General features: G+C 45.1%; 1 protein-coding gene across 1 annotated transcript in view; it reads left to right on the top strand.

Annotated features, from left to right (window-relative positions):
* The first annotated feature begins 11162 nt into the window (after positions 1 to 11162).
* Vipr2 (vasoactive intestinal peptide receptor 2) overlaps positions 11163 to 17185 on the top strand; it is a 68352-nt gene continuing 62329 nt past the window's right edge. The window contains exons 1-2 of the mRNA XM_076920952.1: positions 11163 to 11332; positions 13383 to 13482. Of these exons, the coding sequence (XP_076777067.1) occupies positions 11285 to 11332; positions 13383 to 13482 (148 nt within the window). The 5' untranslated portion in view covers positions 11163 to 11284. The remainder of the gene's footprint in view (positions 11333 to 13382; positions 13483 to 17185) is intronic.

The raw sequence follows: 17185 nt of genomic DNA, 5'->3' as shown, positions 1-17185 counted from the left end.
TTCAAGACAAGCTAATACTGATTCTGTTGTGTGGTTACTAGGAATAATGATTATGCAGGTCTATAATGAAAAAAAAAACAAGCAAGGTTGTAAGAAATACAAAATGTACAGTTTGAAATGTAAAAGAACAACAGAAAATTAAATCCTGGAGGCAAGGCTTGTGCTGAAAGAAATAAGAAGAGGTCTGATGTGAAATAGTGAAGCAAGGGGGTCCCCTCAGGGCAAGACCCACCCAACTAAGCTTTTATTTGGTAAGTAGGAGAGGGCCTGGGGATTTTCCACTCACAAAAAGCAACATCAAAAGTGTGGAGAGCTTTTGGGGCTGCTTGGCAGGAATCTGACGTTGGCCAAGGATAAGGAAATGGGCTTTAGGCGGGAATCTGACATTGGGCCATGACAAGGAAATAAGTTCAGGCAGGAATCTAATTTTAGGCTAAAACAGAGTAGTAAGTTCAGGCAGAAATCTAAGTCTTAGGCTAGAACAAAGAAGTAGGCCTCAGGCATGAATATGACTTTGGGCTAGGACAGGGAAGTAGTCGAACGTATTTTGGTCATCCTGATAAGCCCTTAGAAACAATGATCACAGGAGAGATCACAGGACTTTGCTTATTGCCTTGCTTGTTCCTTGACTATTTGCATCTATTGTATTGCTAGTTCCTCAACCTAGAACTGACCTAAATACTTGCATGTAATTAAAATGGTTTAAAAGCAAATTGGGAAAAAATAAACCCAACTCAGCCTTCAGCCTCAGAACTGTCTGGGGTCATGCTGCAATATTGTCTAATTGTCTCTTTTCTTTTAATCCTCACTCCTGCGCTGGAGAACCTGTTGACTGACTGAGCTGGCTTGGCCACAAAAGAAAGCTTATTTAGTGAAAGGCTACACTCAAAAAGGGCAGCATAAGCCTGTGGCCCTGGCTTAAGAGACATGGAGGATACAGGCATTAAAATTGTTGTGGAATCATCCCCTGTGAAGCCACTAAAGACCCGGATGTGGCAGAGGAATCCCTTCATGAATTCCCTGAAAGGACAAAGTTTGCAAGTGTGAAAATGAAGGTTGGAGTTAGGGTTAGTGGGCTGGGGGCTAGGGTAGAATTAGAGTGTTAGGGTTATTGTTAGGTTTAGGGGTTGTTAGGGTTTGTGTGCTTGTATAAATGTGTATGGGTGTGCATATTTGTATATGTATGTACGTGTACATGTATATGATTATTTGTACATATTTGTGTACATGTATATGTATGTTTACATTTATGTGTACATGTTCTTGTGTGTACATGTGTACATAGTTATGTGTGTCTGTATATTAATGCATGTATACATGTATATGTGGGTATATCATATATTTATGTGTATATGTATGTATATGCTTATATGTCTACAAATATGTATATGTGTATATGTATATGTGTATTTGATGTATGTATGTTTATGTGTACACACGTGTATATTTATGTGTGTATTTTATTTTCATGTTTGTGGGCATGTGTGTATAACTATACTTGTATGCGTACAAGTGTATGTTTATGTGTGCACATGTATATGTTTATGTTTGTGACAGAAGTCTAGGAAAGGCTATGACAAGCAAGTGAGTTTCCTGGAGATGACCCACTATTTTGCATGGATGTAATGGGTGCACTCTGGAGAGACACAGCCCCAGAGACTTCATCCCAGGACTACTTCTCACTGCTGACATGCCTTTCCTTCCATTATTACATAGCCTAATGATTCCTGGACATCAGTCCACCCTTTTAGGCAAATTTCCTACAGATCAACATAAAGACAAACTTTCATAAATTAATGCTGTTTAGATAAATTAATGACTTTGTAGAATTCCTGATTTGATTCAGATAATCTTGGGAAGAAAGTTTAAGGTGGTAGTTTTAGTTATTTTACCAGAAAGATGTAATAAAGTTAGAGTCAAGACTAGGATATGCCTCCTCCTCCTCATAGAATAGTAAGTAAAGGCTGCATAATAAGGACTACAGTGAGCTTTCATAATTGCACTAAGAAGAGAAACAGGCTTGGAACAGATTTGTGATTGAGGAAAAACGCTCATTCTAGGTCAGGTCCAAGGATGAAGCCACAGGTGTGCACTCTGATAAAGCAAGGCCATGTGAAACTGTGGCTTTGAACTTATAATGAGCTTAGAGAATGAAACACTGCTTTAAACTTAATATCAACATCCTTCTGTAACTGTCCTTTTGTGTAATATTTTTTAATGAGGTAATTTTATAAAGAACTTTTGTGTAGGAAGGTATAAAAAGGCTGAGAGAAGAAATAAAGTGTGGCTGTTGGTTGGGGCTCTGCTCCTGCTCCATCTATCAAGTGTGTGTATGTGTGTATGTGTGTGTGTCTGTGTGTCTGTGACTGTGTCTGTGTCTCTGTCTGTCTGTCTATATGTACATACAATATCTCTATATTTCTATATGTCTGTCAATATGCATGTGCATACATATATGTGTTTATAGGTATGCATGTGCTCTTGTAAAACTGATGAAACAGGTAGTCAGGCCCAACTAGTGTGTGAGTGAGTGTGTGTGTGTGTGTGTGTGTGTGTGTGAGAGAGAGAGAGAGAGAGAGAGAGAGAGAGAGAGAGAGAGAGAGTTTCTTTTTCTTTCTCTGTGAAATTGCCAAAAGTCATCAGCTTTTGGCCCCAGAACAGTGAGTTAGATTCTGAGTGAGATCAGACATATCTTTCTGACTTAGTCCCCTTAGCATAATTCCTCCTGATCTACCATATTGTGGCAAATGGGAGTGTTTCCTACTTTAAAATGCTTGGTGTTACTTTTAAATGATTAGTATTCCAATGTGTATTTATACCATATCTGTATGCACTCATCTATCAATAGACATGTGGATAGTTCTCACTATTAGCCTGGGGCATGCAGCAGCTCACAAGGCACTCTGTTTCAAACAAGGTGATGGACACTTGGGGTTGTTCTGTGACCTTCACATATACATCTACACTCATATACAAGACACATATACAACATGCACAAAATATATGCAAGAAGAACGAGTGTATTTTGTCTGAAATATCTGAGTGATTATTTTAATTTAATTTTATTTTTTAAACACTAATTTGAGGTGACAGCTGTACTGCAGGTGATCCAAAAGGCAGCTTGGCTTAGTGACAGAAGAAAAGATGGAGGGGTGAAAGGGAGAGGGGAAGAGGAAGGATGGGGAAGGAAGAAGAAAGAAGAAGAAGGAGAAGAGAGAGAGATAACATCTAATATCTTGCCTCTCCTGGTCTATCTGGTAAACTAAGCAATATTTTTTTTTGCTAAGCAATATTTTATTGACTTTTAGTTATGTAGCATTTAAAGTCCCTGAACTCATTTAAACGTCTGAAAATCCCCAAATCTATTGAAAAGAATTCCAAACATGAAGCCCTGGGGGCAATGACATTCTTGCAAAGGAACCAGGCTTCTCTGCATGCCGTCTGCTCCCTCATGAAGCTGTTTTTCTCTGACAAAAAGATGGCAAGCTTGAAAGTACTGAGAAATAATGGCCATGAGATGAGTAGATACACACAACTCCAGCTACACAACCACAACAAACACAGGCATACCACAGCATATAGACACATATACCACAAAACACACACATCATAGCAGATGCACACACACACACAAGCTGTCAGCTACACATACTACAGGATACACAATGCATGAATCTCACCAGACACATCATACCAGCTACATGCTTATACACATACTATATCACACACAGACACGTGTACCACACCAGCTGCAAATACATACATTCTATACCAGCCACACCCACCACACCAGCTACACATAACACAACCCACAAACATATATGCAGGGACATATATACCACACCAACTGCACACATACCATACCACAGACAAAGTCACACACATACCAACACTCACGCACACACACACACACACACACACACACACACACACACACACAGACACCAACTGCACATATATCCACATGCCCCACTGCATCCAGACATATCACCATACTAGCTACACACGCATATTTATGCACACACGGCCATGCACCACATCAGCTTCATGGGCCCGAATAGTCATAGGTGAACACCAGCTTCCCTGTCCTGAGAGCTTGACTTACTAGGGTATGTGTCAATGTCAACTACTTTGATCTGCTGTGTTTAAGACTATCGCAGCTACTTAGAATCTGTGACTGATCACTGACTTGTGTGATCACTGTTCCTGGTGTAGCACCTTCTCTGGAGTTAGGGGACAGTGGAGCATCTTCTCTAGGATGTTATAGCTCCAAGACATAGACTTGCAGTGAAGCTAGGTCTCTACGTTGCCCTCTTTCACATTTGGTGGACATCTTTCCCAGGAAACGTTGCCTGGAATCTACAAGAGAACGCTCAAAACCCTGTCCCTCGTGCTTGGTTTCACACACATTGTGCTGTTCTGTGGCAGGCAGGAAGGCAGGTTTTAACAATAGCTCGCATAGGTCGTGGCCTCTCAGCTCAGATGTTCTTTCCTTTAGCCCTGTGGTCGGGCAGGCAGTGCCTTGGGTGCCCCTCCCCATGGTCCACTTTAGGAAGCTTCTTGTTTCACCTTTCCAATGGCGATCTCCTTCTCTCTCGGAAGATAGTGTGAGGCAGACACTGTCCACTGAGGGGCAGTGCTCCCCTGGTCAGAACACTACAGCCTCAGGAAGCACGCAGGAGAGAGAGGGATGGCAAGATTTCACAGGCCATTGCATAGAGAGAGCTGGGTAGGCGAAGAGCGGGGCACACCTACACGGTCCTGATTGTGAATATATGGTGCACACGGATATGTGTAGGCACTACCCGGGCACATGGCTGTTACTGCTTAGGGACTCCAGCATGAGGACCTTCGATCCAGGGATGGGAGCCTGAGTGTTTGCGAGAATGAAGTTTGCAGCACTTCCGGGGCTAAGGCGAGAGCCGTCTACCCGTGCATTTTAAGCTAGGAACAATGTCGCTGGGAATGCTACAGGGATCGTTTGCCAGGACCAGGGGTTGGGGTGGGAGTGACGCGCCTGCAGGGAGCTTGGCCATGATCAGTTCTCACTGCAGTTCTCCCCTGAAGAGAGAAATGAGTGAGACTCATGTCCTGCACAGCGTCCCCAAACCTCCCTCACCTGATGCTCCAGTCTGTCCCGACTCACAAGACTCCATTTTTACATTTCATTTCCCTAAGAATTTAATTAAAACACTGCTTCTCAAAGAGCATTTCATGACAAGAAGTGTAAGAAAATGAAAGTATTATTTTTCCTCCTGTCTTGCAGCATCAGGGATGGAACCAAAGGCTTTATGAATTCCAGACATGCACTCAACATTGGCCCCCAGCCCTGAGTATTTTTTTATTCAAAGAGATTGTAGCACAGCATCACAAAACTAAGGCAACGTTAACCTCTTTAATTTCACTTACTGAATTCTGATTATATCCTGAAATTGAAGGTTTGCTCCAAACTGAATCATCCTTTGATGTTTCACACACTTTCATAATTAAATAAATTATGACTAAAACAAGATCTTTCTCTCCCACTAGAAAAACAGGGTGGGCAATAACTGTGGACAAGGACGGGCTGACTTGTTCAGAGGCCCCCTAAGGGCCACCTCCGCTGCACTAGCTAGCCCTGGTGTTCTCATCTGTCCTGGAGCAGAGCGAGAACTTGGTATCTTTGGACTCTTATTCCAAATTCAAATCATTATTCCTTCAGAAAGAAAACATCAACCAGCAGGAGACGATCACTACACTGTGACAAAGACTATGTGTTCACTTGGCGTGTTGGGGGAGTCAAAGACTCCTCAGCATCAGTAGGGCATTCACACTAGACGAACAAGGTGCATCCTTTGGAAAAGGCAGGAGTCTGCTGCTGCCGTCACAGCTCCCCAAGCACTCTTCAGGGGCCACTTTGTTCATGCTTAGGGACACCCACATGTCTCGTGATATCCATGGGCTCTACACCTGATGAAACTATGGGGATCCCAAGGCCATTGCAAAGTCACCCATAACCCCTGGACAACAAACACATGATGAAATCAGAGAAACTCAGATAGGTCAATGGCTATCATGAAGATTTTCTCTTAGATGGCAAAACTATAGACAGCATAGAGGAGGAGGAGGAGGAGGAGGAGGAGGAGGAGGAGGAGGAGGAGGAGGAGGAGGAGGAGGAGGAGGAGGAGGAGGAAGAAGGAGGAGGAGGAGGAAGGAGGAGGAGGAAGAAGGAGGAGGAGGAAGAAGGAGGAGGAGGAAGAAGGAGGAGGAGGAAGAAGGAGGAGGAGGAAGAAGAAGGGGAAGGGGAAGAAGGAGAAGGAGGAGGAGGAGGAGGAGGAGGAGGAGGAGGAGGAGGAGGAGGAGGAGGAGGAGGAGGAGGAGGAGGAGGAGGAGAAGGAGAAGGAGAAGGAGAAGGAGAAGGAGAAGGAGAAGGAGAAGGAGAAGGAGAAGAAGAAGAAGAAGAAGAAGAAGAAGAAGAAGAAGAAGAAGAAGAAGAAGAAGAAGAAGAAGAAGAAGAAGAAAAGTAATTGGATAGTAGCACCTAAGTTTTGCCTTTTAGCTCCCTATTCTGGTTTTCTCTCATTCTTTCTTAACCATGCCCGCCCTAAAGGAAACTGCACTGTGTGGAGACAAACACAGCAGACTCCTGTGGGGATGAAGACTGGTCAAAGTAATGAGCCAGGAGTCCTCTAGTAGAGTAAAGGGGACTTCTCAGCAGAAACGTGGGCAGCACATAGGATAGCCACCCTTCCAACTCTTCGCTTACAAAGCTTCAAATGGAGCATTCGGCTGTAACTTCCACTCAGAAGGTTTGTGTTAAAATTACAATGTTATTTTACTTAGTATCTGTCCATCTTAACTGTTTGGTCAATTTAACATATTAGGGCCAAACCACAAGAGAGCATGCTTGTTTGCCCTGGGACTCCTGTGTGGATACTGGTCTCCTAAGCAGACAGCACACTCCCAAAATAACAAGCATGAGCTCTCTCTGCATGGCCAAATACAGCACCCAGAACACATGTGGTGCTGCATAAATGCTTGCTCTCTGTTGAATGGCCTGTAGGACACTCTGGCTTTCTGAATGACTGCCTAGGAACAGACCAGGGAGCAAAGACAAGGAGACTAGTTAACACGCAGGCTACTAACACCACACCTAAGCTCTATTCAGACAGCTCAGTGACGGGGAAATAAAGGTAGGTCACAGGCTTTCACAGAGTTTGCAATGTTGTGGTGGCCTGTGAACCTGAAACGGTGCGAGAACTCTGTGCATATCAGCATGTGTCAAATGGCAGAGGCTGAAATGCCATAGTCCTCTGCTGGCTTCGCTTGGGCTGGCTTCTTGATCTGCTCAGGTGCTGTGACTCTCAGGTGTAAAGCAGAGCCTTATGGTTAGACATAGCAGCACACATGCGTAGTCCGGCTGCTGAGGAGACGGAGGAAGATAAAAAGAAATTCATAGTCAGTCCTAGCTAATGTAGAACAGAGTCTGAGGCCAACCAGGCTCCATGAGAACACCTTAAAAACAAACACAGCACAACAACCACAAAATAGCCCACAGCTTGTATGGAAGGGGTCATGTGATGGCTCGGAGATAGAGAAGGAGCCCCAGGATTCTGGAATTCACTGAATCTTCATATAGAGCATTCCTTCTCTGGCATGTGTGTAGGAAAAACTTAGCACTGAGTACTGTGCTATTTATTCTGCATAACTTGTGCTTCAACTTCAAAATTTGAAGAGCAAAGCCGTTCTTTTCGGTACGATTACACAATTGAGTTGAACCTGAACCAGAGCACATGAGCTCAGATCTGGATAAAGAAGGTGGCTGTACAGGAATGCAGCCACAGCCCACCTCCCCCCCCACCCCCACCTACCATCCCTGATTCCTGGACTTCAAGCTGTCTTCCTTCTATTGGTTTGAGAAGAGAATGCAGGATCCCCTGCCTTGGGCATCAGAACTCCAGGTCAAGAATTTCAACTCTGGAAATCAGAAGCTCTTGAGTTTTTGCCTGATCTAAGAATTGCATCATCTGCTTCATTGGATCCAAGGCCTTCAGACCCAGATGGACCCATGATACTAGTTTTCCTGCTTCTCCAGCTGGTACACAGCTTGTTGTGGGGCTTCTCAGTCTTCATACTCAGGTTAGACAGAGACCTAGACAATCTTCTTTTCTCTCTTCTTGGTTCTGACCCCCTGGAGAACCTTGTCCATACAGGGAGGACCAGGCTCGGAATCTGGAAAGGTGTTTGTGTTCAGCACACATGTATTACTAGATTACCATTAAGCTCAATATAAAAATAAATTATAAGAAAAAGTTAAAATGAAAGAAATTATATCTTTATGGACACTATGAACTGCTCCTCTCTTAGAAAAACTGAGCCTGAGGTATGGGTGGGTCAGACCTGATAGTGAGGTGGGACACCCATGAAAACCAGCTCCACTCACTGAATTCCTCTGTAAAACAAACAAACAAACAAACAAACAAACAAACAAGAACAGACCCAAAGGCTTGCCTTTCAAATTTGGGCAATAAAATAAATTTTAAGGTTGTTTCCCCCGAGCTTTGACAGAATATTAGGTAAAACTCATTTTCATTTTAAAGACTCATAACAATATGAAATGCATATAAATCTTACATTTAAACTAAGGATTTAGTTTGCAGAGTATTAACAGGAGTCAGGATGAGCACGAACCCATCATCTGATACATTTTGCAGAGGAGATTTGCCCTTTACAAATTGGTCGTGTGTTGCTTTCCTTCTGCGCACATAAGAGGCGCAGAAGCCTGGAGATGACTGTGGCTGTGCCCCCTAACGGGTCATGTGTCTTTCATAACCAACCCTCCAGGCACAGCAAATAGATTCAGTTTATGTACTCCTCTGAAATTGCTCCTCTCATTACAAGGCGGTGTCAGAGAGAAGAACCGGGGAAAGAATGTCATTTTGTAAAAGTAAGACAAATAGAGATGAAACAATCACTTCCATTCTTCGTTGTTGTTGAAGATTTTATGTTGAACACAAAGCCCTTGTAGATAAGAAGGCAGCAGCACCTTCTGAGGGAGAGTCAGCGGATGTTAGTGGGTGTTGTCTGTCAGCTCCTGAGGATCCTTTTTATGTGTTCATATAGGCTTCTAATGTTTCTGATCAGCTTCACTGAATGAGCTGCATGTGGGGAGTGATAGCTGTTTAGCCACCATTGCTGAACCAAAACTTCACTGGCAAAAACAAAACAAAACAACAACAAAAAAAGGGACTCAGTAACCACACCCTAAGAGTGGAGGGTTGGGTAAAATGGCATGTGAAGATCACTGCCCCAAACACTGCTTTGGGTGTGAGAAGCCTCTGTGATAACCAGGACTGAAACTCTACAGTCTGGAAACCAGAGCAGACACTCAAGTGGGAGGTGCCAGGAAACGGCCGAAGAGGATGTCAGTGTGGAAGGGATACAGAGCCCAGACATCAGTAGGTGGAGATGAAGGGGCGGGGGGGAGCTGAGAGCAGGTCTGGTGGATGCTGGGGAGCACAGAACAAGGCTGAACTGTGAACAGTGTGAAGTCCCATCATAGACCCAAACACACTGGCCAATCCAGCCCCATCTTTCACTCTTGAAACAAAACCAGAATTAGCAGAGCAGCAGGCTAGTGAGCCTCTGTGTGTGTTTTCTGAGGGCAAGCCAACTGCTGGAGACACCAATGACCCTACTCCCTGTTTGTCAGGGCGTCTGCTCTTGCTTTCTTAGCTGCCACAGTGATGACCACTGGATGTCATGTTCCACAGGACCCCTCTTTCTAACGTTCTATCTGAGGAACCTTGACCTCCACTGGCGGCAAGTCTCTTTGGGACTTTCGCTTCTTTGGGACGCCCCTAGGAAGAACAAACGTCTCGTTTCCCCTGTCTGTATCTCAAGCTTGTCAGTAGTATCACTTCACCTCCTCATACACACCATTGCTGTGGGCGGAGTCCTGGCATCTCACCCAGTTTTGACCCCTAACATCCAGCTGTGACTTTAGAATGTATCCCTCGCAACTACTCATGTATCAGCTCTCCTAATTCTATTTGTAACCCTGTGGGGTTGAAGGGCAGACGTCATCATCGTTGTGACTTACAAATGTGCAGGTGGATCAGGTTCACTGGCTGGAAGAGTAGAGAGGGTTTGTGGACAGAGGCCCAAGCTTCCTGGCCCTAAGCTGCAGACCAATTTCCCAGACCTTCTCCTCCATAAGATAGACAGACACAAACAGACGATGGAAGGATGACAGACGACAGGTAGAAACTTAGGTCCTCGGGTACATGGGCCTCTGATGTCATGATGAGCACATGATGAACTCAGTGGGGAGAAAGATAACGGGCAAATAGACACCCCAAAGTGTGAAGGATGCATATTGTAGTATTTTAGTCTGACTTTGGGTTTGAAACTATAACTGAATAAGAAGTTTAAAACTGGCCTGCTTTACTTAATCCAGTGCTATTGTCTGCTGGTAGCGTTCTACTTTTCCCTAGACTGATCTGTCGACAGCCAAACCACTGAGCAGCGGCAGGGTCCCCACAAGCCTAGTATACAATGGGCCACACACGTGACACCTGAGGGTTTGGGGTGCCAATAGGCAGACCCACTTTTGCCTTGATGTAGTCTCTGCTTTCTGTTCAACTTGGCCTTGAGCCCTCAAGGGAAACGCATACAAGAGCTTTCTCTTTTCTATCTACTCACACCGGTGCAGCCCCAACCATGGTCGTCCAGCCGCTCTCTGCAGTTCTTCCTTGAGCTGCCTACAGGCTCCGCGTTTGCACAGGAAGTTAGTGCTAGATGCTACTTCAGCGCTCAAGTTTCCTTACCTGGGATTGGGCAACACCCTTCGTAGGTGAGCGGCTGCATAGAGCCTCCAACTCTCCAAAGGCTTGAGCATGACAGCTCACAGTGGGGTCGCAGAGGAGAGACGCAGTACAGCTGGGTTAGCAAGGGGATCCCGGGAGGAAGGAGCGCAAGAGAGCAGGGCTGAAAGAAAAGTACTTAGGTCAGGAAGGGGTCGGGGTGAGGCTCAGGGCCCAGCACTACAGGGAGAAGCAGGGGTGGAGGGAGGGATGTTTGGACAGAGATCTGGTGGACCGGAGTGCCAAGGAGAGGCTCGGCAAAACGGAGAAGGGGCGCGAGGCGAGGCGGGGACTGGGCCGAGGGGCGGGGCCGGGACTTGCAGCCTGGAAGGCGGAGAGGGAGAGAGGCGCGAGACGGAGGAAATCCGCGCTGGGAGGCCCCGAGCTGGGGACGGTGCTGCTGAGGGCGCCAAGGACCGAGGCGGCGCGCTGAGCCCAAGATGAGGGCGTCGGTGGTGCTGACCTGCTACTGCTGGTTGCTGGTGCGGGTGAGTGAACCCGCACCCACTTCCCGAAGAGGCGCATCCTGCAGTGGACTGCTGGGCTCACCTCCGAGTCCCAGCACGAGCGGGCGGAGCGTGGGGCCAGCGGAGACAATCCAGAGCAGAATGCGTCCTACTGAAACCCTACCGAACCCTAGGCTGCTGGACTCACGGGCAGTTTTCCTAGTCCTGCCGTCGCGGGTTCGCCAGAAGTGGGGTCCAGGTTCTCCTCGACCCCCGCCCCCCGGGTCGACCTGGGTCCTGGTCTGGCAGTGCGCCTGGAGTTGGGGACACCCCTAGCACCCAGCAAGAATAGTGGCCGTTGCCCGGGCCACCTGCTCTGGCTTTGCTTCCGAGGGAATCTGTCGTTACTCTGTGGTTAAATATTTCTCTTTCCATCTCCTGGTCCGTGTATTTGTTTAGTATGTGACAGAAAAAAAGTGCTGTGGCTAAGAAAGTTTCCTTTTGGAAATACTCTTTTTTTCTTTTCTTTCTAAGAGAGCCAAAGGAACCCCTGAACCGAAGTTTCTTACATGGGTTGCATTGGTTTTATGTAGTTCTCCGGAACTCAGCCCTTTATCTGAAAACCTTTCTTAAGAAAGAAAAGAAGGGTTTGAGCCTTATTTCTTGCGTTTCCTTCTCTGCTCTGAGAACTGTATCCCTGTGGAGCTCAGGGTTTCCACGCATATCTAGGCCTCCGGCTGAGGCAGCCAAGCAAGCAGAGCGTGTGCAGCAAGAGGAGAGGGGTTGTTTAAGGAAATCCATCCGTCATTGTTGATGAAATTTCAGTTTTCTGGAGCATATCTCCTCCGACCCCACGAGCTGCTGAGGGAAGCCTCGCAGAGATGCTTGTGAAGCCTCGGGACTCTGTTCACTTTAACCTTTTAGGCGTCCCTAAATGTCATCGTTCCCCATGCTCCAGGAATGTCAGAGATCGAGATCGCGGGCTTTTAGCACCTTGATTTATCATCTCATCAGTTCTGAAATTCATATCAGTGGGCTGCTGTTGCTTGACATCCGTATCTCTGCATTTTGGTGGTTGTGTAGCAACGAGCTGGGAAATCCATCCGAGGTACCTCAGCTGGTCTTTAAATGAAGTGAATGTGGCAGAAAATCCAACATTGAGTTTTGTCCTTTGAGTCTATTAGGAAATTATATTCTATGCTAGCTGGCCTAGATCATCAGTAGGATAAGTAAACACAGGAAGAAACCAAGACAGTCAGACAGACAGACAGACGGACGGACAGACAGACAAGACAGATAAGACAAGTAATGGGAGCGAGTGCTCCACAAGCAGCCCAGCCTGGGAGGACACTAGGTCTTCATAAGAACAGCGATCAAAAAATGCTGTCTTCCTGGACTGCGAGCTCAGATGCTCTCTTTACTCTCTGCCGGGCGGGCTCAGCTTCAGTGTCTAAGGACACTGTGAAAGCTTTACAGAAAACTTCCGTGGCTCCTTGGATCAGGTCTGTTTCTCTCAAGTCTGCATCTTCCATCTAGCTAATCCCTCTCATTTTTTAAAAGGTGCTTCACATCCAAGTTGCACAATGATAACATTATCTGTACAAATAGGGTTAAGTTTTGAGTGTGTCCTGAGGCTTATGAGAGTTCACTTAAGCTATTCTGATTCTATCGTGAGCACAGAGAGGGTCCGTGGGTGCACAGGGTGTCCGTGCACACCCCATAGCCACTAAGAGTTAACTTGCTCTACTTAAGCCAAAAAGTATGAACTGGGAGCTCTTCCATTCTGAGAGATGCACATTTCTAATGGCCCATCGCTCTTAAGTTAGCAACAACAACATACGATGCCAGTTTGTTTTCCTGCACAGAAAAGGTATTTTATTGGATTTTACGTTTGTAACACAAAATAAATAGTAATGTTTTTCTTTTCTTCTTTTTTTTTAAATAGCTACACCAGGAAAATGAAATAGCTACTTTAAAATTAATTTCAGCTTCAAAGAAATTTAGAAATGTGAAGCTTTGGATTTCCCTGTAGATTCTTGCCTAACCCCTTTTGTGTAATTTTTAGTTACTTCTATTTCTTTAACTTTAACAGGTGAGCAGCATCCACCCAGAATGTCGCTTTCATCTGGAAATACAGGAAGAAGAGACAAAATGTGCAGAGCTGCTAAGCAGCCAAACAGAGAATCACAGAGGTGGGTTTGGGGATTAAGTCGGGGGGGGGGGGTCTAGTTGTCTACACTTCTCAGCCCCTTCTCTAATTGAGTGATTGGAGGTCACCTGCACCTTAAAAAATAGGACCACTTGCCGCTGTTCTGGTGGGCCACAAGCAAAACTAATGCAGCCTTGTGACAGTGGGGATTTCAGCAAACCTTTTGAAAGAAAAACCTCAGTTCTTAACACCAACAGTTTCCATGGTTTGATGAGGCAACTGTTTCTAGCATTTCTGTTACGGGTCTGTCATGCTCTGCAAAGTCAACTCTGGTTCCCAGAGAATGATAGCACATATCTGAGTTCTTGGATCTAAAATATTAGCTATCCTTGAAGTTGGTCTAGCTAAGAATGATAGAGACTTGTCAGAAGCAAGCAGGAAAATGGGACTTCAGTTCTCTGAAGACATATCCGTTTCAATACTGTGAGTTTGTTGAGCTTGTCCTCTGAGTGGAACAGAAAGTTTTCTGAGACCCCAGGACTTTGATTTACACCTCCTTCATGTTCAGAGACCCAAAGGCCCCTGGGTACCAGCCCAAGTATCAACAGCACGGCCCTTTTGTCTGGGATCTCTCTGCTCAATAGTCATGTGTACAGCCTTTTCAAGAAAGAAATTAAAGTCCATAGTCTGACGTTACTTAGAAAGACTCAAGTCTGATATTCCACTCTGACTTCTTACCTAAGGAAAGAGTTAGAGCTACATGTAATGTAGTTCACATTCTAGGAGCCACATTAAAACAAGTTTAAAAAGAAGTGAGATTAATCTTAATAATGTATTTTATATTAACCTAAATTATTGACCTAATTATCATTTTGACTTATAAACAATAAGAAATTATTGTTTCTAAATTCTTTTTCTGTTAAGTCATAACATACTGCATTTTTTAAAGAATGTTATTAGCACTTCACCTTTTGGGACACTTTTCAAGCTTCTAGTACCACAGATTGGTCAGTGGCTCCCACACTAAGCAAAAAGGCTGTAAATAGGCCTCAGACCCTGTTTCCTCACCTGAAAGTGAAGCCTCCGCTCGGCTCAAAGCTTCCTTTAACCACCTGTGATTTTACAGCTCACGTGTGGTTCTGAGCTAGACATTCCCCAAATTGTCTAGTTGAACTCAGTCCATCGACACAAATATAGTCAGTCAGTCCCACTGCCCCCATGAAAGGCTAGCAGTAAAGAACTGGCTTCAGCTGGCAACAAATGAGAGAAATGGATCAGCACTGTGGTCACCAAGGCTGTCTCTGTTCAGTAAAAATTCAAGAGTTCAGAAAAGCAATCCTGTGGCAAAAGTGCTCTCTCTCTCTCTCTCTCTCTCTCTCTCTCTCTCTCTCTCTCTCTCTCACACACACACACACACACACACACACACACACCAAATAACAACAATGATAACAATAACGAGATGAAGAAGAGAAGGGGGAGAAAGAGGAGGAAGAGGAAATGAACTTAGACATGAGGCTTGTGGAAGATTTAGTAGCTGTGAGCACTTGCTGGGTTCCCAACGCCCACGGCACCACATTTAGAACTACAGTTCTGAGGAATCCAGTGCCCTCTGCAGAACTCCATAGGCTTTTGCATACACGTAGTATGCATGTATGCTTCCAGGCAAACATTCATATATATGTATGTGTATATGTGTAGGTGTATGTGTATATGTATGTGTGTGTGTATATATATATATATATATATATATAGAGAGAGAGAGAGAGAGAGAGAGAGAGAGAGAGAGAGAGAGAGGTTTTTTTTAAATGAAATTAAAATGGGAGCCAAGCAGACCTCTGTGGCCAGTGATGGCTAGAGCTGCTGATGACTGAAGTTCTGGGGTGAGGGGCCCTCTCCAAGACAGCATGCTGAAACAAGCTTCCTGGGTTCCCAGAGGATAACGTGTATGAACAGCCTAGTTGGAGGTTATGAAAACTGCTCATGTTTCCTTGGTGCTTGTTTGGCATGACCAGGTGGATCAGGTCTGTGGGACTTCTCCCTTGTTTGTCATATAGACAGACCTCATTGCAAGAACAGATGCCTACTTGGACATTTCATGTTGCGGGCTTCTATTTCAGTGTTAGCTTACAGAAAAAGTATGTGTGTACCCGATTCATCCACCTTTCTGTTTTGCAAGAACTTCTTGGTCATTAGCCAGCCACCCTCAGGAGAGCTGAGCTGACCATCAGCAGCCACTGTGCAGCTCCCAGAAGAGACCGCCTGTGACCCCAGTTCTCATCTGCTCTCTGAAATATGCAGAGTTCCAATGCCAAGAGTATAAATAGCAGTAGGTTACCAGGATGAAGATGCTGCAGGCAACGGGAGCCAGAGGCTGTACAGAGCCAGAGCTGAGAAGCACTTCTGGTAGGACAAGGCCACAGGACATATCCTCCTGCAGTCACAAGTGACATTGCTGAGTTCCTAACATCTGTGAGAGCTGCTTTCATATTCCCAGGCAGTGTGTAATTGGGCTAGAAGAACCGCAGAAATTAGAAACAAAGTAGCTTCCATGTTGGCAAAATAACTTCCACTCAGAAATTAGAAACAAAGTAGCTTCCATGTTGGCAAAATAAAAGCTTCCACAGCCCTAAAATGGAACTCTTCCACTTTGCTTTATGAAGAATCAAGAAAACAAAACAAAAAGATGTAGTAAAGCCGTACTACGAAGCCGATGTCAATTCTAAAAAGGACTCAGAAAGCTTTGAAGATATTTGGAGTCCTGTAGTTTAATTTTGATTCACTGCTAAGACAAGGTTAATCCTTAGGAGGATGAGGAAGGAGCCTAAGGTCACAGATGGTTGAGAGTTGAAGTCAGTGTAGGAACTTCCCTGAGGCTTCACATCGCCTCATGCCCACATCTATGGCCACTCCAGAGATTGGCAGAATAAAAGTTAGACTGGCACGCCTTGATAACCCCCTCCCTGAAAAATTAGGTGGTGTTTGTCAAAGGATGCGTTTTGCTATAGTCGACTTAGAACCAGGTAAAGGAAGGCACTGAACAACGGCCTTTAGTTCGTTTTAAACAGAATGTTGGATTCCTTGGAAGAACCATGAGGCCTTTGTTATTCCCTGCTGGCAAGCAGACTGATGGTAGCCAGGTCGTGATAATAGCAGAAGATGGGAAATGTTGGGCCAGAGACAGACTTCCCTGCTTCTCACACAGGGCACAGCATGAGCGTCACACTCACTGGGGATTGCTTCATTGAAGACTCTCAGATCCAAGGCCCATGTATCTGGATCATAGTCACACCCTAGGATATCCTCAGAGTCTACAGCAGGTTGTTAGAATCCTGACAGCAAGATGAGGATCCAAAGAGGTGGGGGTGGTGCCTTAATTGCCAGACTGTCCAGAGGAACTGTTTCCCAAGGCTGTTTGCATCTGATGTTGTCAGAAGAGAAGCAGATGCAAACAGTTAGCATCTCCTTAGAAGTTGCCCATGGAGGGGATCAGGAGCCCACACTGGAGAACGGTTAGCAAACTGAGACTGCTTCTTTTTATTATCCAGGAATGGTGTGTGGTCACCAGTGACCACAGCACACTGGCCACTAATCCTTCTACCCTGTTGTTTTTGAGACAGAGAAAGAGAACATGTTTGGTTCCTGTTACATCTCACAAATCTTATGCTGTACCTTTAAAAATATTTGAACTGGCTTTTACAGAAGGAATTAATGAACATTTTTTACATCAAAAATTAGTGTTAAAA

The sequence above is a fragment of the Arvicanthis niloticus genome, chromosome 23 (assembly GCF_011762505.2).
Source record: "Arvicanthis niloticus isolate mArvNil1 chromosome 23, mArvNil1.pat.X, whole genome shotgun sequence".
Lineage (NCBI taxonomy): Eukaryota > Metazoa > Chordata > Mammalia > Rodentia > Muridae > Arvicanthis > Arvicanthis niloticus.
Note: the sequence above shows the minus strand (reverse complement) of the source record. Positions and strands in the feature narration are given on the sequence as shown.